General features: G+C 38.9%; 1 protein-coding gene across 1 annotated transcript in view; it reads left to right on the top strand.

Moving 5' to 3' along the window:
- Ints8 (integrator complex subunit 8) overlaps positions 1-16,821 on the top strand; it is a 48,751-nt gene that overhangs the window by 19,662 nt on the left and 12,268 nt on the right. Inside the window, exons 11-20 of the mRNA XM_076924188.1 lie at positions 1,595-1,665; positions 3,021-3,196; positions 4,442-4,575; positions 6,976-7,086; positions 8,774-8,975; positions 10,556-10,677; positions 13,114-13,298; positions 14,473-14,506; positions 14,958-15,014; positions 15,110-15,171. Coding sequence (XP_076780303.1) covers positions 1,595-1,665; positions 3,021-3,196; positions 4,442-4,575; positions 6,976-7,086; positions 8,774-8,975; positions 10,556-10,677; positions 13,114-13,298; positions 14,473-14,506; positions 14,958-15,014; positions 15,110-15,171 — 1,154 coding nt within the window. The remainder of the gene's footprint in view (positions 1-1,594; positions 1,666-3,020; positions 3,197-4,441; positions 4,576-6,975; positions 7,087-8,773; positions 8,976-10,555; positions 10,678-13,113; positions 13,299-14,472; positions 14,507-14,957; positions 15,015-15,109; positions 15,172-16,821) is intronic.

The following is a 16,821-nucleotide window of genomic DNA, read 5'->3' on the forward strand; positions in this document are numbered from 1 at the left end:
AATCTGACTTGTAGTCCTTAGGACCCTCAGAATTATTGCTGAGTGGTTTGTCAGCTGTCAAATTTTAATTGTTTCATTTGGAGATACAGGCTGACTGCTTCGCCTAGACTGGCTTCAAGCTTGATATCTTCTTAACTCGGTTTAACAAGTGCTGAGATCACAGGCATGCAGCACCTTGCCTGGCTTTACACGGTTTTTAATATGGACTTAATGTATTGATTACAGACATGATGAACTTTGTTCATTTTGTATCCAGCATCATTGTTGGTCTCTTAAAAGTTTTTCTTACTGGACTGAAGATGTAGCTCACTTGGTAGGATGTTAACTACCCTGCACAAACCCTGAGTTCATTCCCATCAACATGTAAAACTGGTCGTGGTAACACAAGTCTGTAACCCTAGTACTGAGATATGTTCAGGAGAATGAGAAGTTTAAAGTTATTGTCAGCTACTTGACAAATTAGGCTGCCTGGAATATATAGGACCCAGTCTCAAAAAAAAAAAAAAAAAAAAAAAAGACAACTAAAAAAGCATTATGACTTCATTTCTCAGTGTAGTAATTTGTCATAGGTATTTGGATTTCTCCCTTTTTTGAGGGTGCTTAGCTGTATTTTTTCCCTTCTTATATGTTAGAATTCTTGAAACTTGGTAGAAGGCACATCCTGTCCTCTAAATAGGAACTTAAAGCACCAAGTTGGTTTTTTTTTTTTTTTTAATAATTTTTTTATTGGATATTTTATTTACATTTCAAATGTTATCCCCTTACCCCATTCCCCACCCCACCCAGTAACCCCCATCCCATCCTCCTCCTCCTGCTTCTATGAGGATATGTCCTCACCTACCCCCCACTCCCACCTCCCCATCCTTGAATTCCCCCATACTTGGTGTCCAGCCTTCATGGGACCAAGGATTTCCACTCCTACCTATGCCCAACAAGGCCATATGCCTGAACTTAAGAAAATGGTTGGTCTTACTTCCTTTCTTTAATGAATCTCATCTTGGACTTTTGTCTTAAATTACTTAATCAAATCACTGATTACTTAATCAAATCAGCAATTAGTGATTGAAACATAAAAGTTCAGTTATTTGGAGCAGTGGAGAGACAGCTCAGTAGTTGAGCATTGGCTGTTCTTCTAGAGAATCAGGTCAGTTCTCAGCACCCAACATCGGCTCAACCATCTGTAACTACAGTTCCAGGGAATCTGTCTAGTACCACCTGGCCTCTGCAGACATCAGGCATGTACATATATATGCACAAGTAGACACACAGGCTGAGCATCCATACTCATTAAAAAAAAAACCACAGGGGCTGGAGAGATGGCTCAGAGGTTAAGAGCACTGACTGCTCTTTCAGAGGTCCTGAGTTCAATTCCCAGCAACCACATGATGGCTCACAACCATCTTTAATGGGATCCAGTGTCCTCTTCTGGTGTGTCTGAGGACAGTGACAATGTACACATATACATAAAATAAATAAATCTTAAAAAAAAAAAAAAAACCACAGACAAAAAACCCCAAACATGAGTTGTTTATTTAGAAATCTCAACATTTCAAGCTGAGATGCATATTCAAATGAAAATTATTCAAATTCCTAGGTATGTTCAAGATCAATAAATATAGAAAAAGCTTCAGATTCTTTGAAAGGAAACATGGCTGCTTTTCTAAAGTAAGTACCCTTTTTGTTTTAAACTTAGAACTTAGTTTCATGAGAAAAATATTTTTTCTTTTTTAGGCATTTTATTTTTTAAATTTTGTGTGTAAATGTATGTGTTCATGTCTGTCTCTGTATAAGCATATGTAAGGGTGTCTGTGTGGTGGTCAGTGGACAAAGGAATCTATTCTTTCCTTGTATCATGTGGGCTCTGAGAATTCAACTTAGCAGCAAATGCTTTAACACTCTTGAGCTATATTGCCTTCCCTGCACCTCTCATGCCCCACACCCCAAGCCAGCTCTATTTTTTGAGATAGGTTTTTGCAATGAATATCTAGTTATCCTGAAACTCATGATCCCTGTGACTTCAGAGTCCTGACTGCTGGAATTGAATGTGTGTGTCTGTGAGATGCTGGAGATCAAACCCAGCACTTGGCCTGTGCTGGGCAAGTACTCTGCTGATGGGCCACACCCACAGCATTTATTTCTTTGATACTAGCCTTACCATGTAACTCCAGTTGGCCCTAAATGATCACTTCTCCTTCCTCTATTTCCCACATGCTGAAATTACAGGTATATACCACTATGCCCGGCTTGAAAAGTACCTTTTTTTTTTTTTTTTTTTTTGGTTTTTCAAGACAGTTTCTCTGTGTAGTCCTGGCTGTCCTGGAACTCATTCTGTAGACAGACCAGGCTGGCCTCGAACTCAGAAATCCACCTGCCTCTGCCTCCGAAGTGCTGGGATTAAAGGCGTGCGCCACCCCCCCCCACCCCCCCCCACCCCCCGGTGAAAAGTATCTTTTACTAGTTGTGTTTATCTCGAAAAACAAACAAACAAAAAAACTAGTTGTGTTTATATTTTTATACTGTCTATATCTCTAATTAGTAAATTTCATTTGAAAAATCAATTAAGTTGAAACTTTAGTAATATGTAGCTTTAAGGTTAAATACTTAAAAATATATATGTGTGTATGTGTGTGCATGCATGTACAGATATCCACAGAGGCTGGAAGAGGGTGTTGGATCCTGTAGAGATGGAGTTACAGGTGATAGTGATCTTCCTGTCATGGGTGTTTGGAACTGTAACTCAGGTTTAAAAGAACAGCAAGCACTCAGAATCACCAGCCACATAGTAGCCTTCTAGACCCCTTTTTTGTTTTTTAGTTTATTATAGCACTGACATTGTAATTTAAGCAACAACAACAAAAAAAAAAAGAAAGAAAAATATAACATGTATTTCAAAGTACTGTTATATAATTTATGAAACGATAGCTTTAAATGTGGCTTATGACTAATAATTGGTTGATAGGAATGTTTTTCCCCAAACAAAAATGTACACTCTTGTTTTCTAATGTTTCTTACTGTTGTAGGAATGTGTGTCTGGGGTTGGAAGATCTACAGTATGTCTTCATGATTTCCTCACATGAGCTCTTCATAACATTGTTGAAAGATGAAGAACGGAAGCTGCTTGTTGATCACATGAGAAAGAGATCCCCAAGAGTGAATCTGTGCATTAAGCCTGTGACTTCATTTTATGATATCCCAGGTTAGTCCTATATTTTGTCCCTCTTCAAGTTAATACTAAGATATACCTAAGGCCTTCTTTGTATTTTAGTTAGTATTTATGTGGATAATTAATAGAATTTAGTCTGTCTGCTGTGTGGTTAGATTTTTGTGTGAGCAGTTCTTGGTTCTCAGGTGAGCTAGAGGCTGATGGATATTTATATTCATCATAATTCATAAAAGGGTTTAGCACAGGAATTGGCCCAGATAACATAGTGTTTATATGTTCTTGAGGGTAAAAGTGTGAATGGAGAGGAAATTGGTAAGGGATTGTGGGACCAAAAGTAATTCTGATGGTCAGCCAATATGGCTGTGCTACTAGTCTCTGGCTAAGCATTTAACTTTGAGAACATTGTCATTTTCTTTTATTTGATGTTTCTTCCATTTGTGATCTTATCTATCTGAACACAAAATATAGTTCTGTTATAGTAAGATATGTTAGTCTTAAAACCACACAGGTTTGTGAATCACTTGCTTGGTCCTCAGTGTCTGAATGTTCAGTATAAAGAACAATATTAACCCACAAAACTGCTGTATGTGTGTGTTATTGACTGCTGATAACCTGAGCCGAAATTAGATTTTTAGTTGTCATTTTGTTTTTTGGGGTCAGGGAAACCTTCCTTCTTCTTTCTCTTTCCCCCTATAAAACATGTATCTGGGCTGACAAAATGCCACCTGCCAACTAGCCTGATGATGTGAGTTTAGTTTCTGGAACCTACCTGGTAGCAGGAGAGAACTAACTCCTGCGTGATGTCCAGCTTCCACATGTGGACACACACACACACACACACACACACACACACACAGACACAATGTAACAAATGGATCAAAAACATCCCTACATACTTTATTATTGCTAATAAAGATTTATTTCATACACACTTGTTAATATATGTTTACAAGGGAGACTTGTTTATATGAATGTTTTCCATATTCTTTCTGCAAATTCTTTCTGTGGGCCAATTAATTTAACTGTTACATTTTTTACTCTGTGTGTGTGTGTGTGTATGTGTGTATTCACTTTGCTAAGTGCATACATTGTGTAGGTTTTCTGTGTGGAAATAAAGTTAGTATACAATTTGAGTTATATAAAACAATTCTATTTTCAAAATGTTTTCTACCTTAAGACACTTCACATATGCTATTTCTCTTAGTTGTATCATACTTAAAATTTGACATTTCATTTTGAGTTTGATCATTAGCTGAAACAGAGCTCTCTGTTCCTTAGCCTCAGCAAGTGTCAACATTGGCCAGTTGGAACATCAGCTTATATTATCAGTGGATCCCTGGCGAATTAGACAGATTTTAATTGAACTGCATGGTATGACTTCAGAGCGACAGTTTTGGACTGTGTCAAATAAGGTAAGAAATTGTTAAGAATACATTTCTTTGTTTTATACTGTAATCTACAAGAAGCCATTGTCTCTGCCTTGTTTGTTTGTTTTTTTTAAATAACAAGGGCTCCTTTAATAGTTGACTTTCACATGATCACAATTGTACCTTTACTATTGACCATGGAAAGAAAAAAGGAAAACACACAAAAAATACCCAGTAATGTGAACAGAGAGGTGTCAGAACACCTGCATGCATTTGAAACACAGCTGTAAATATAGGTAAAATGTATATTATTTATCTTATCTGTATCTAACAGGGCTCAAGGCTTTCGGTCTTGTCTTTTTGTTTTTTGGTTCTGAGAGATGAGCCTGAGGCTTCACTGATCTGGCAAGGAGTAGACCACTGACTGAGCTGCTCCTCCAGCCCCAGGAGCTCACATTTGCACATCTGCCTTTGACAGTCTCTTGCTCGTGTACAGTGTGTTTTGGTCACATTTACTTCCACTCCTCTCCAACTCTTCTGAGACCTCTACCCAAAACTTTCTCCCAACTTCAAGTCTTTAATTTTACTTTTTCTTCTGTGGCTTCTGGAACCAGTTGGTACTGCCCATATTTACAAGGATATGGAACAGTCTGCTGGAGGATAGGCCCGAAGAAAACGGATTCTTCTGACTCTAGCAGCCTTCAACTACCAATAGCTCCCCAGCTGGGCATGGGGCTTCATGAGCCCTTCCCTGTCCATCTGATTTTCATCTCTTGTGAAGTATATTTTGCTTTCTGCCAGATGTAATGTCACATGCCTTTACTCCTAGCACTCAGCAGGCAAAGAAAATGGGATTTCTTGAGTTCAAGGGAAGCCTGGTCTACAGTGCAAATTTAGGAATTGTAGGTTCAGGTTAGTGAAACCCTGTCTTGGGACCACCACCCCCAAACAGTTATTTTCATTCAGGAAAGTTGTTTTTTAAAAATATTTATTTATCTTATGTATATGAGCACCCTCTTTTTATACACACCAGAAGAAGGAATTCTATTAGAGATGGTTGTGAGCCACCATGTGGTTGCTGGGATTGAACTCAGGACCTCTGGAAGAACAGCCAGTGCCTTAACCTTTTCTCCATCTCCTCATGCAGGAAACTTTATATGGAAAAAAAGAAAGTCTTATAAAGAAGTTTCAATAAGTTGACTCTAAAATGGAATCTTTAGATTTCAAGACAATATTAAAAATAAAACCTTGGCTATCCTAGAACTCACTCTGTAGACCAGGCTGCCATCAGATAGATCAGCCTGCCTCTGCCTCCCAAGTGCTGGGATTAAAGTCACGAACCATCATCATCCAGTATAAAGATAACTTTTAAAGTAGCAGTTCAAGCTAAAAACAAAGGTGCATACCTCTAATCCCAGCATTCAAGAAGCTGGGTTAGGAGGATTCAGGGTTTGAGGCCAACCTGGGTTACATACTGAGACCCTGTCTCAAAATATAGTAAAAATTAAAATACATATAAAGCATTCTATTAGTGGGTTGTAGTAACCATAGGGAAACTTAAAATAATATGGCAGTGTTTCTTCATATTTTGGTTGTGAGCCTAGCTACCCCATCACTTTTTGAGACAGGATTTCTTCTGACTATCCTGGAACTTGCTATGTAGACCAGGATGGCCTCAGACTCAGAGATATGCCTGCCTCTTACTCCTGAATGCTGGGATTAAAGTACCATCACCAGACTGAGTCTAGCCTTTAACAGCTGAACCATCTTTCCAGTCTTTAGCAATATTTCGGACTGTATTTTTTTCCCCCCTGGTGACACCGTTTACGAAAAGCCTGAAATTCATTTATATTTTATAAGGCTTAAATACACAATGCAGTGATGTGGAAATTGCTCTAAATACTAAGAATTCCCCTGATATTTATGGGAAAATATAGCATAATGAATTAAGAGGCAAATTGGCTGTGCCTTCCATTTTCTATACTCAATTGCTGTATATATTTCGATCGGTCCCCTCCATGTACCTGCCTCAGTTTATCGTTTGTAAGATGAGGACCAGTACCTGGCTTGCAGCATTGTTGTGAGAATTCCTGAGGTATTTCAGGTTCTTCTTTGTTATGGAGTCTTTGCCATCTTGTATGTGTTCTGTGTCAAAGTGTCATGGTAGCTTTGTGCATGCTTAGCCTTTGCTGCGCCACTGGTGGTCATTTGTATTGATGTGCAGCATCCTTTAGAAACTTTAGTCCTTCGATAGTGATCTTTACATTGAAATGTTTATGCGCATTAACATTTTATTGCGATTTTCCTTCTGTTTGAAAATTATGTGATTTTTTTAATACTTTTTTTAAAAATGCAAAGATTGTTGAGAAATTTTCACCTAGATTTGCCTTTCTCTATATGTGTGCTTGCTTATTTATTTATTTATTTTATTATTTTTTTTTTTAGTGGGAAATACCTTCTGTATATAGTCATGTTATCCTAGGAATTAAGGACAATTTAACAAGAGATTTGGTTTACATTCTCATGGCCAAAGGTTTACACTGCAGTACTGTTAAGGTGAGTCAGATGTGAACGAAACATTTGTTCAGACCTTCCTCAGAGGCTGGGGAGATTGCTCAGTGGGTAGAGTGCTTGTTGAGCAGACGTGAGAACCTGAGTTCAAATCTCATAACTCATATAAAGTCAGACATGGTAGCAGAAGCCTGGAGAGACAAAGAAGCTCCAGAATTCTTGGACCAGCCAGCTCAGTGTATACAAGACAGATAAAGAGATCTTGTCTTACACAGGTAGAAGATGAAGACCAACCTGAAGTTGTCCACATACATACCATGGCACATCCACCTCACCCACAAATGTACACACACCTCATACTTTTCTAATCAGAACAGAAAATCCTGTTTGCTAATTGTGAAAAGGAATTTTATTTTTAATTATGTATCTGTGTGTAGGCATGTGTATCATGTGTACAGATGCCAGAGGCACCCTGAATTTTGAGTTACAGGAGGTTGGGAGGTACTAGACATGATTGCTTTGACAAGATCTTAGTTCCTCTTTGAGAACCATTTAAGTGCTCTTACCTGCTAAGCTATCTCTCCATCCCTTGTTTCCTGACTTTAATGTGCTCGATGAGATCCTAGAGCAGAGCACTATGAGCTCCAAGAATGATGTGATAAATATGGATACCACACAGATACGAACCAGGAAAAGGGAGCAAGTCGGAAGGATAGCTCATCAGTTAAGAGCATGTGTTGCTCTTCTAGAGGAACTAGGTTTGGTTTCCAGTACCCACGTGGTGGCTTACAAATATTCTAATTTCAGTTCCATGGGGTCTAGTGTTCATTTTATGGACACACCTAGTGCACATATGTACAAACAAAACACTCGTGCACAAAAAATAATAAGTCTCTTGGAGGAGATGGTGTATGTCTTTAATTCCAGTGCTAAGAAAGCAGAGGCAGGTAGATCTCTGAGTTTGAGGCCAGCCTGGTGTACAGAGTGAGTTCCAGGGCAGCCAGGGCTACACAGAGAAATTGTCTTGAAAACACCCTCCAAAAATCTTGTTATGAAAAACGTATTTGGTGTGATGGATGGTACATGCCTTTAATCCTAGCACTTACGAGGACAGATCTCTGAGTTTGAAGCTATCCTACATAGGAAATTCTGGACAGCCATGGTTGCATCATGGTGTTCTGTCTAAGAAACAAATAACTAAGAGGACTAGCAGAACACTGGGGTATAGCCCCTATTCCAGTAAGATAACTGAGAAAACCTTTTATTGTGATTAGGGAAGTCAGACTGTTAGAGTGAGAACGATATGGGGATGGGGAGGGGTGGGTGGATAGTGCTTGCAGTGTGGGTAGGAAAGAATGTGGATTTGTTTGATATATTAGCTACTTATACAGTATAATAGAATGGTATGCAAAGAGTTTGGAATTTGAAACCTATTTCAGGGTCAAATTCTGAGTATCTTGGGTGGAGAATGGTTCTTGTCATAAAATTTTATACTTGTGTAATAGCAGTCTTTGTTACTGTATAATTTTGTCAAACTTGTTTAGTAAGCCATGTAGTTATAGGCATTTATTGTAATAAATCACCAGTAAAGAAAAAGATAATTTAGCCTCATTCCCTAGATATAATACAGAGTTAACCATTTCAGTTATACCTTCTCTTTCCCAAGTCCCGTGAAGATACACAATACTTTGGTTCCAGAGGACTGACTCTGCCTATCCTCTTTCATTTATAGGACTTTACCCATTCAAAACAGCTATTTACAGCTTGTTTGGAGTTGGTAACAGAGTTCTCACCGAAACTCCGTCAGGTTATGCTGAATGAGATACTGCTTTTGGATATTCACACTCATGAAGCTGGAATAGGGCAGTCAGGAGAGAGACCTCCTTCTGACCTTATCAGCAGGGTACGAGGACATTTGGAAATGAGGCTTCCTGGTAAGATTTGTTAGCAAATCTAAATGCAAAATTCAGTACTTAATTGTAGGGTATGTGTTGGGGAGTGGTCTCTTTTCTTGACTTTACCTCTATAGGAAAATTTCCGTCCTGGAATAATTTGGGTTTAGAAGTGAATTGAGATCATTGGTGATGGGAGAAACTTTGTTCCTTGGGGTTTCCATAACGGCTATGCAAACTGTGTGATTTAAAATTTGAAATCAGTGTGACTCAAAGCCATGCTCCTGAAGATATGGGGAACAGTTTATCTGCTTCTTTCTGGTTTCTAGTTGCTCCTGATAATCTTGAATTACATGGTCATAACTGCATCTCTCTAGTCTCTGCCCTTGTTTTCATGTGGGTGCTTTTTCTCTTAGGGGACCATTGATTGCATTTAAGGTCCTCCTAAACCAGTATGAACTCAGTTCACTGGTTACATATGTAGAAATCTTATTTCCTGCTATGATTTCATTCAGAAGTTTCTAAGGCAGCGGTTTGGGGTTTGGGTGAAATGAGTTTTTGTTGGATCATTCAACACATTATAGAAACTATATGTTGTAATTTTATTTATTTTCTAAGACATAGTATAGTCTTGCTGTGTTAGCCATGCTGGCTTCAAGTGCTCTTTCTGCCTTAGTTCCTGGAGTAGCAAGCATGGGCCGCTGTTCCTGTCCTGCAGTTCAGCCTCTCTCTGCCTCTCAGTCTTTCAAGCTGGGATTCCAGATATGAGTCATCACAGCTAGGCATTATATTGCAATTTTATGAAGCTTTGGTTGGTAGTACACTGTTTTAGTTCCAGCATCAGGAGGCAGAAGCAGGTGAATCTCTGAGAGTTGAAGGCTCTCATTGCCACTAGAAGAGTTAGAGTTGGTAGGTTGTTGTTGTATCTGTGGGTCAGGATGTGAGAGGAAAAGTGGTTTCCTTTAAAAAAGAAACAAAAACAAAAGTCTTGTCTAGTGTGAGCACATGTGTACAGATGCCCTTGCAGAGTCCGTGAGAGAGCCTGTCTCAAACAAAACAAAAGGTTGAGAGGGTCTAGAGCGATGGCTCAGCAGGTGAGCACTGGCCACTCTCACAGGGGATCTGGGGTCGGTCAGTTCCCAGCACTCACATGATGACTTACAGCAGCCAACCATCTCTCACTCTAGTTCTAGGAGCTCAATGGCCTCTTCCGGCCTTAGGCACCAGATTCATTGGTCTTTCCAGGGCATTGTCTTGGCATTGTGGCTAAGGATGCATTATATTCTTACTCCTAAAGTATGTTACAATCTGGTTGCTGCTTTGAGCTACAAAAATTGACAACATGCTTTGCTATATTTATTTAAAAGGAAACAGTGGTTAAAACAAACTTTGGTGACTTTTCTGTACTACTTTTGTGTTTTAAATTGTCTCTGGTACATTTATTTATTAATTCATTAACTTATTCATAGGTAAGATCTTTTGTAACCCACACTGCATTTGCATTTGCTGTGTAGCCTAGGATGACCTGGAACTTCTGATCCTCTTGCCTCCCTGAATGTTAAGATTGAAGACCTTTGCTCCCAGGCTTGGCTTCTCCAACTGTTTTTTTCCTTGCTTTTTAGATATTCCTCTTCGTAAAGTTATAGCTGAAGAGTGTGTTGCTTTTATGTTAAACTGGAGAGAAAATGAATATCTTACTTTGCAAGTTCCTGCATTTTTAAATCAGAATAATCCATATGTAAAGGTAATTAATATTTAATCTAAAATGATTATCAGAGTATTGCTATTTTATATTATTAGTACTCTATTAATGTATCCATTTCATTAGCTCCTACCACTCTGAAATTTGTCTGATTTCTGTCGTACCGTATCAGGTAAGGCAAGCTTGTCAGTTGGTAGTGAGGCACATGGGTTTTTGTTGGGAATGTAGCTCAGTTTCAAAACCTCTTTCCTAGTGTGTATGAGAACAAGATAATCCCAGCACCCTTTATTCTTGTGACAGTGTCTTAGTATATAAACCTGGCTGCCCTGAAATTTAATGATTTTTTTTTTTTAACCTCAGGTTCCCAACAAGTGTTAAGGTTGACATATATGCAGTTTCTGCCACCTCCCCTTCCCCTTCTTTTTTAAATAGAAATTGTCTGTTGTCTATTAAAGAGAAGCATTCCTGAGACTGTGACTGGTCTAGTGGCTGAGGGTAAAGCCCGTGTTATCTTTTAACACAATGCATAAGCATATGACCAAAGGGAAAGTTTTTAGCAGATGACTAAAATAGTATCTTTTGAAATAATACAAAACCATCTAGTCCCCTCCTTGGATCAGAGAGGGAGACATTGTAGTATAATGGCAACAGCACAGGATTCACAGGCACAAGGTTCACTGACTCTGAGTGTATAGTTAGTGAAGATGAGGAAGAGGAGGAGGAAGCGAAAGAATAGTAGGAGATGGAGGAGAAGCAGTTAGTACCCACTGATCTTGGAGGATAACAACTTGGTTTTTGTTTTTTTGTTTTGTTTTTTTGTTTTTTTTTAATTATTTTTGTATGGGTGTTTGGCTTGCTTGCATGTCCGTTCCCTTCTTACATGTCTCATGTCCTCAAAGGCTGGAAGAGGGCATTGGATCCCCTACACTTGAGTTGCAGAAGGTTTTAAGCCACTATGTGGGTGCTGGGAATTCATCTTGGATCCTCTGGAAGAGCAGCCCGGGCTCCTAAGGCTAACCCATCTCTCTAGCCCCACACTCGAGATTTTCAGTTTGACCTACAAGGCCTTTTAAGGTGTGAGTGCTTTGGCAGGTGCATGTCCTGTTAAACTCCTCTGCTGACCTCACAGTGCTCCCATGATGCTTTTCATGCTTCTGTACTCTGTATAGGCTGTCTGCTCTCCTTGCTGGAATGGCCCTGCCCACTGGCTTATGTGTTTTTGTATTTTTTTTTTTTTCTAAATGGATGAATCACTTTCTCTTCTTGCTAGGTTTGTGCTCTTCCTGATTTTGTGATAGTGTTGACATTGTTGCTTATGCAGTGTGATTGTCTGTCTTCCTTGTGATATAGTAAGTTCTTAAAAGCAGTTTTATGTCTTGTGCTCTATATGTTATCTGGCACAGGTGCTCAAGATGGTTTATTTGCAATGCTTAACATTTTGGGTAGTGTGGGTAAGATATTCCTCTTGAGAAAACTTCTAATATGTAGCCTGGACTGGCCTCAGAATTAATATATAGTTATTATAATATACAGGCTTAATACACAGGCTAGCCTCAGATATGAGCTCCTCCTACCTTAGCCTGTCCTAAGTGCTGGAATTTCAGATATAATCACTACTCCAGGATCTCACCTTTAATTAAATTTACCTGTTTAATAATAAATTCAGTGACCTTCAGTTAAGCACATCAACCGTGGTGTATTAGTTAACTTCTGTGCTCCTGTATAACTCAATTAGAAGCAAACCCTGCAGTGTATGTATGGAGTATCAGATTGTGGTGAACTGTTTAGATTTTTGTTAGAATATTTTTATAACAAAAAAATACAGGAAAACAACAGTTTTTGTTTGTCACAATTCTTTTTTTTCCAAAAGAAGTGACCTAAAATAGTAGAAACTCCATTTAAAAAACTTTTTAAATCTGGGTTCAGTTTTGTGGGCACTGGGTTTTCCTGATGGGATTGAAGAGCCTCTTAGTTCTGTCCTGCTGAATTCCATAGCTAGCTGCCTGAAGAGCATCCAAGGAACTCTTTTGTCTTTACCTCCTATCATGCAGTAGGAATGCTGAAATTACAGATGCATCACATCCAGCTGTTGCCTTTTATTTTTTTTAAACATGGGTTTTAGGGATCACACTGAAGTTGTCAGGTACAGCCAGGCTTGCGTGGCAAGCACTTTTACGCACTGGGCCATCCCATTGGCCCTGAATTTGATTTATACTTGTCATCCACCTTCTGTAATCTTAATTTTATCTTGACTGAGGCTGGAGAGGTGGTTGAGCATGTAGAGGTGCTTTCCACCAAGTCTGACAACCTAGATTAGATCCCTGGGAGCCATATAGTAGAAGGAGAGTTGTATTGAATACTGGGTGTAAGTGTTTGAGTGTCTGGGGAGGTTCCTGTCTTCCCTCCAGTGTGCTCTTATTATAAGACTGTCATGTGAATTAGATTCTCTTGTCTATAGTTTTGTTTTTCACATTACAGCTTGGACAGCTTTTAGCAGCCACCTGCAAAGAACTTCCAGGTCCTAAAGAGAGTAGACGGACTGCTAAAGACCTTTGGGAAGTTGTTGTTCAGATCTGCAGCGTGTCTAACCAGCACAAACGAGGAAATGATGGCAGAGTTAGTTTAATAAAGCAGAGAGACTCCACACTAGGTATAATGTTTCGGTATGTTTCTCTCAGTGCTAATTTTGCATTTGCATTAGTTTACATTGCCTGTACTTTCCCCAGAACATCTTCATCCTATAGATTTGTAAAGATAGATAATCTCAGGCTTTGGAGTTGCTCAGTGGAAGAGTATTGCCTAATGTTCACAAGACTGTGGGATCATTTATGCATACAACACAAAAACCTCAAAATATATAATCTTAGGAATTCTGGAGATGGGCATAGTAGCACGCACTTTCAATCCCATCACTTGGGAGGTAGAGGCAGGAAGATCTCTTTGAGTTCAAGCCAACCTGGTCTATACAGAGAGTTCCAGGACAGCCATGGCTATAGAGTGAGACCCTTTTTCAAAAACCAAAAAGAGAAAAAAAAATGTGTTGATGAAATGGCGCAGGAAGGCATTTGTACCAAGTTTAATCCCACTCAAATGCTAGAAGACCCAATTCTTGCAAGTTTGTCTCCTGATCTCCATCATCGAACCACGGAACATACGCGTATGTATGTGCAATGATAAATGTAATCAGAAGGATTCTTGGGTCCTCTTCTCGTGCTCCCCTCTGCCTGGCCACTCCTGGAAATACTTTTTTGTTTAAGAAGACTGTCTACCATCAATGTAATTAATTATTAATTGATTGCTTTGTTGGAAAGGAGGCTTGTTGCATGTGCGTGAGGTCAGAGGACAGCTAGACAAGTACGTACTCTCCTGTTTTCTCAAGTATGTTTCAAGGACCCAATTCGGGTTCTTAGGTTTGTCGGAAAGTGCCTTGACCCACTGAACAACTTACCAGCTCAGAGATTTAATTTAATCACTGAATTCAAAATCAGTCTACAATTAGATAGTACTGAAAAATTTATATGATTAAAATAAAAAAGAAATGTACTGGCTTATTATACCAGTGGGTATGACATACTTTCTTTCTTTTTTTTTTTTCTTCAAAACAATCTCTGAGTACCCCTAGTACCCCTATGTTGGAATTTGCTATGACCAGGCTGGCCTTGAACTCAGGAGTGCCTGGCTCCACTTGCCTGGTGCTAGGATTAAAGGTGTGTATCACCACCACCCAGCTAGACATACTTTTCATAACTGGAATTAAAAGAGAGGTGTAAAGTTTAATATTATTTATATTCTTTATCTTATTTTAATGTTTGATATTAAATATATAATTTTTTGTAGGAGTGAACTACTTTCTTTTATCAAAAAATTACGGGTAAGTTTTTTTTTATGTGATTACTGAGTTTTGGGGATGACTGGAGTTTAAAATGCTGGAGGTGATTATAAGCTAGGTATGTAAATGTGATGATTTAAGTGTATATTATGTGCTATAATTTTATTGTGAAACTGAAAATAAAGTTTAGTGTGCTCCACTGTAGATTCAAAATTCTCAAAAGACAAAGGTCTCTTGTAAGAAAATACTTGGCACTGGGCAGTGGTGACCCAAACCTTTAGAGAGGCAGAGACGAGTGGATTTCTGAGTTCTAGGCCAACTTGGGTCTACAGAGTGAGTTCTAGGACAGCCAGGGCTACACAGAGAAACCCTCTCTCAAAAAAAGAAAAAAGAAAAAAAGAAAGAAAATAGAAAATACTTGCTGTCTCTTGAGATTGACAGGACACACGCGTGGGCATGCATGCTTTGTAAATGTTCTTGTGTTTCTTCATAGGAACCACTGGTGTTGACTATTATTTTATCACTCTTTGTGAAGCTTCACAATGTTCGGGTCAGTATCTTATAATTTTATTTAAAAATGATTGGAAAGAAATTTCTTTAAATTATACTGCTTAAAAATAAAAGGCACATTTTTCTTTCTAAAAGGAGGACATTGTGAATGATATCACAGCCGAGCACATTTCTATCTGGCCATCTTCCATTCCTAAGTAAGTGTATATAATAAATATATTTACAGATCATCCTATTTAGTCTTGATACTCTGGGATAATTAAAGGCCACAAGTGTGTAGGATTCTACAGACACTGTGGTGTTTCTCAGCTATAGCTGTTCTCTTCCTAGTCATTACAAAAGTGACTTGTTTAGAATTCCCTACAGAGCTCTTACAGTGCTGTCATTTTTATCAGGACTCAAAACCTTTTAGTTGTCATAGGACCAACCTATCCCTTCACCTTCCTTCCTTTACGTGGATCTCTTTTTATAGTTTAGGCTGGTCTTGAACTCTCAGTCCTCTTGTCCCAGTCTCCCAAGAGCTAGGGTTACAGGGGTGTAGTATCATGCCAGTTTTAAATGGTCCAAAGTTTCTCCTTCCAATTTTGCCATCCCTCCTAAGTTTATTGTGTACTTAAAGCATAGGTCCCAACCTTATTTTACTAATCTTAGGGATGTCTTTGAGGAAGAGGAGGTTTTAGGACACAGGTAAGAAGGTAGCACAGTAAATACAAATAATGTATTTCCAGCTCACAGTTACAGATTGCAGACAGCAGGTCTGCTGATGTGTTTACCAACCTAGAGGCTGTGGGACCTGGGAGGAAAGAGCTGATACATAAATGGACTAAACTCTCGTGCAGTAGCCAGCTTTATTAAGAGCATCAGACAGTTTATACTTTGAAGGTTAAGAAGAGTCACATGAGTAAAGTATCTAGTTAGTCCCAAGGGCAAGCTTCCTTGTCCAGCAAGTCACAAGTAACAAGAGTATGTTTTTCCATAGAAACATATAAACAAATAGCAGTGGCCTATTGTAATGAATAGTGTGAAATTAACTCACTCCTATCCACTGGAAGAGGTACAGAGTCATAGTCTAAGAACAAGCCTTTGTTTTTGAAGAAATTGAGATCATAAGACTCTTTTTTGGTTTTTTGGATCATTCTCACAAGTACTCAGAAATCTCCATTCTTGGACCATGTTCTGACAATAGTGCATACCTATAATCCCAGAATTCAGCAGGCTGAGGCAGGAGGATCATTGACTTGAGGCCAAAAACAAAAACAAAAAAATTAAAAACCCAAAAATACAAAATCAGGAGTGAGGGAGAAGAGTTATAGTGACTTGCTGTCTGCTTGCTTGTTTCCAAAGGAGTATCGTACACCCAGACTGCAAATTCTACCATTTTTATACTGATTTTATACACGATTTGGTATATGCTATAGGACTCTAATCAGGTGCCCACAATTTTGTGTCCTGCTTCCTTGTTTTGACTGGTGCTGATAATTGAATTCAGAGCCAATGCTGGACAGGCACCCTGCAACTGAGCTACATTCCAGTCCCCTAGTTCTGTTTCTCTAACTAACTGGTAGCTTTTGGACTCACTGTTTGTTACCTCTATTACCTCTGCAGGTTAAGTTCAGACTGTACATAGATTTTCAGTTTATGTTCATAAAAAGCAAGTAGGGCTTATTTTGGAGCCCTGAAACGTGGCCTCTGTGTGCACTGGGCACATGACCGTGAGCCACTTGCTTTCTTGCTAAATTCTTCATTTCTAAAATAGGTATAAAAATAGTATCTACCCTTGACACGGGGCAGTTAATGTTAGTGCAGGCTTAACTGCTGTCTTTTAGGATGGCAGCACTTTAAATTGA

The sequence above is a fragment of the Arvicanthis niloticus genome, chromosome 25, assembly GCF_011762505.2.
Source record: "Arvicanthis niloticus isolate mArvNil1 chromosome 25, mArvNil1.pat.X, whole genome shotgun sequence".
In the NCBI taxonomy this organism is placed as follows: Eukaryota; Metazoa; Chordata; class Mammalia; order Rodentia; family Muridae; genus Arvicanthis; species Arvicanthis niloticus.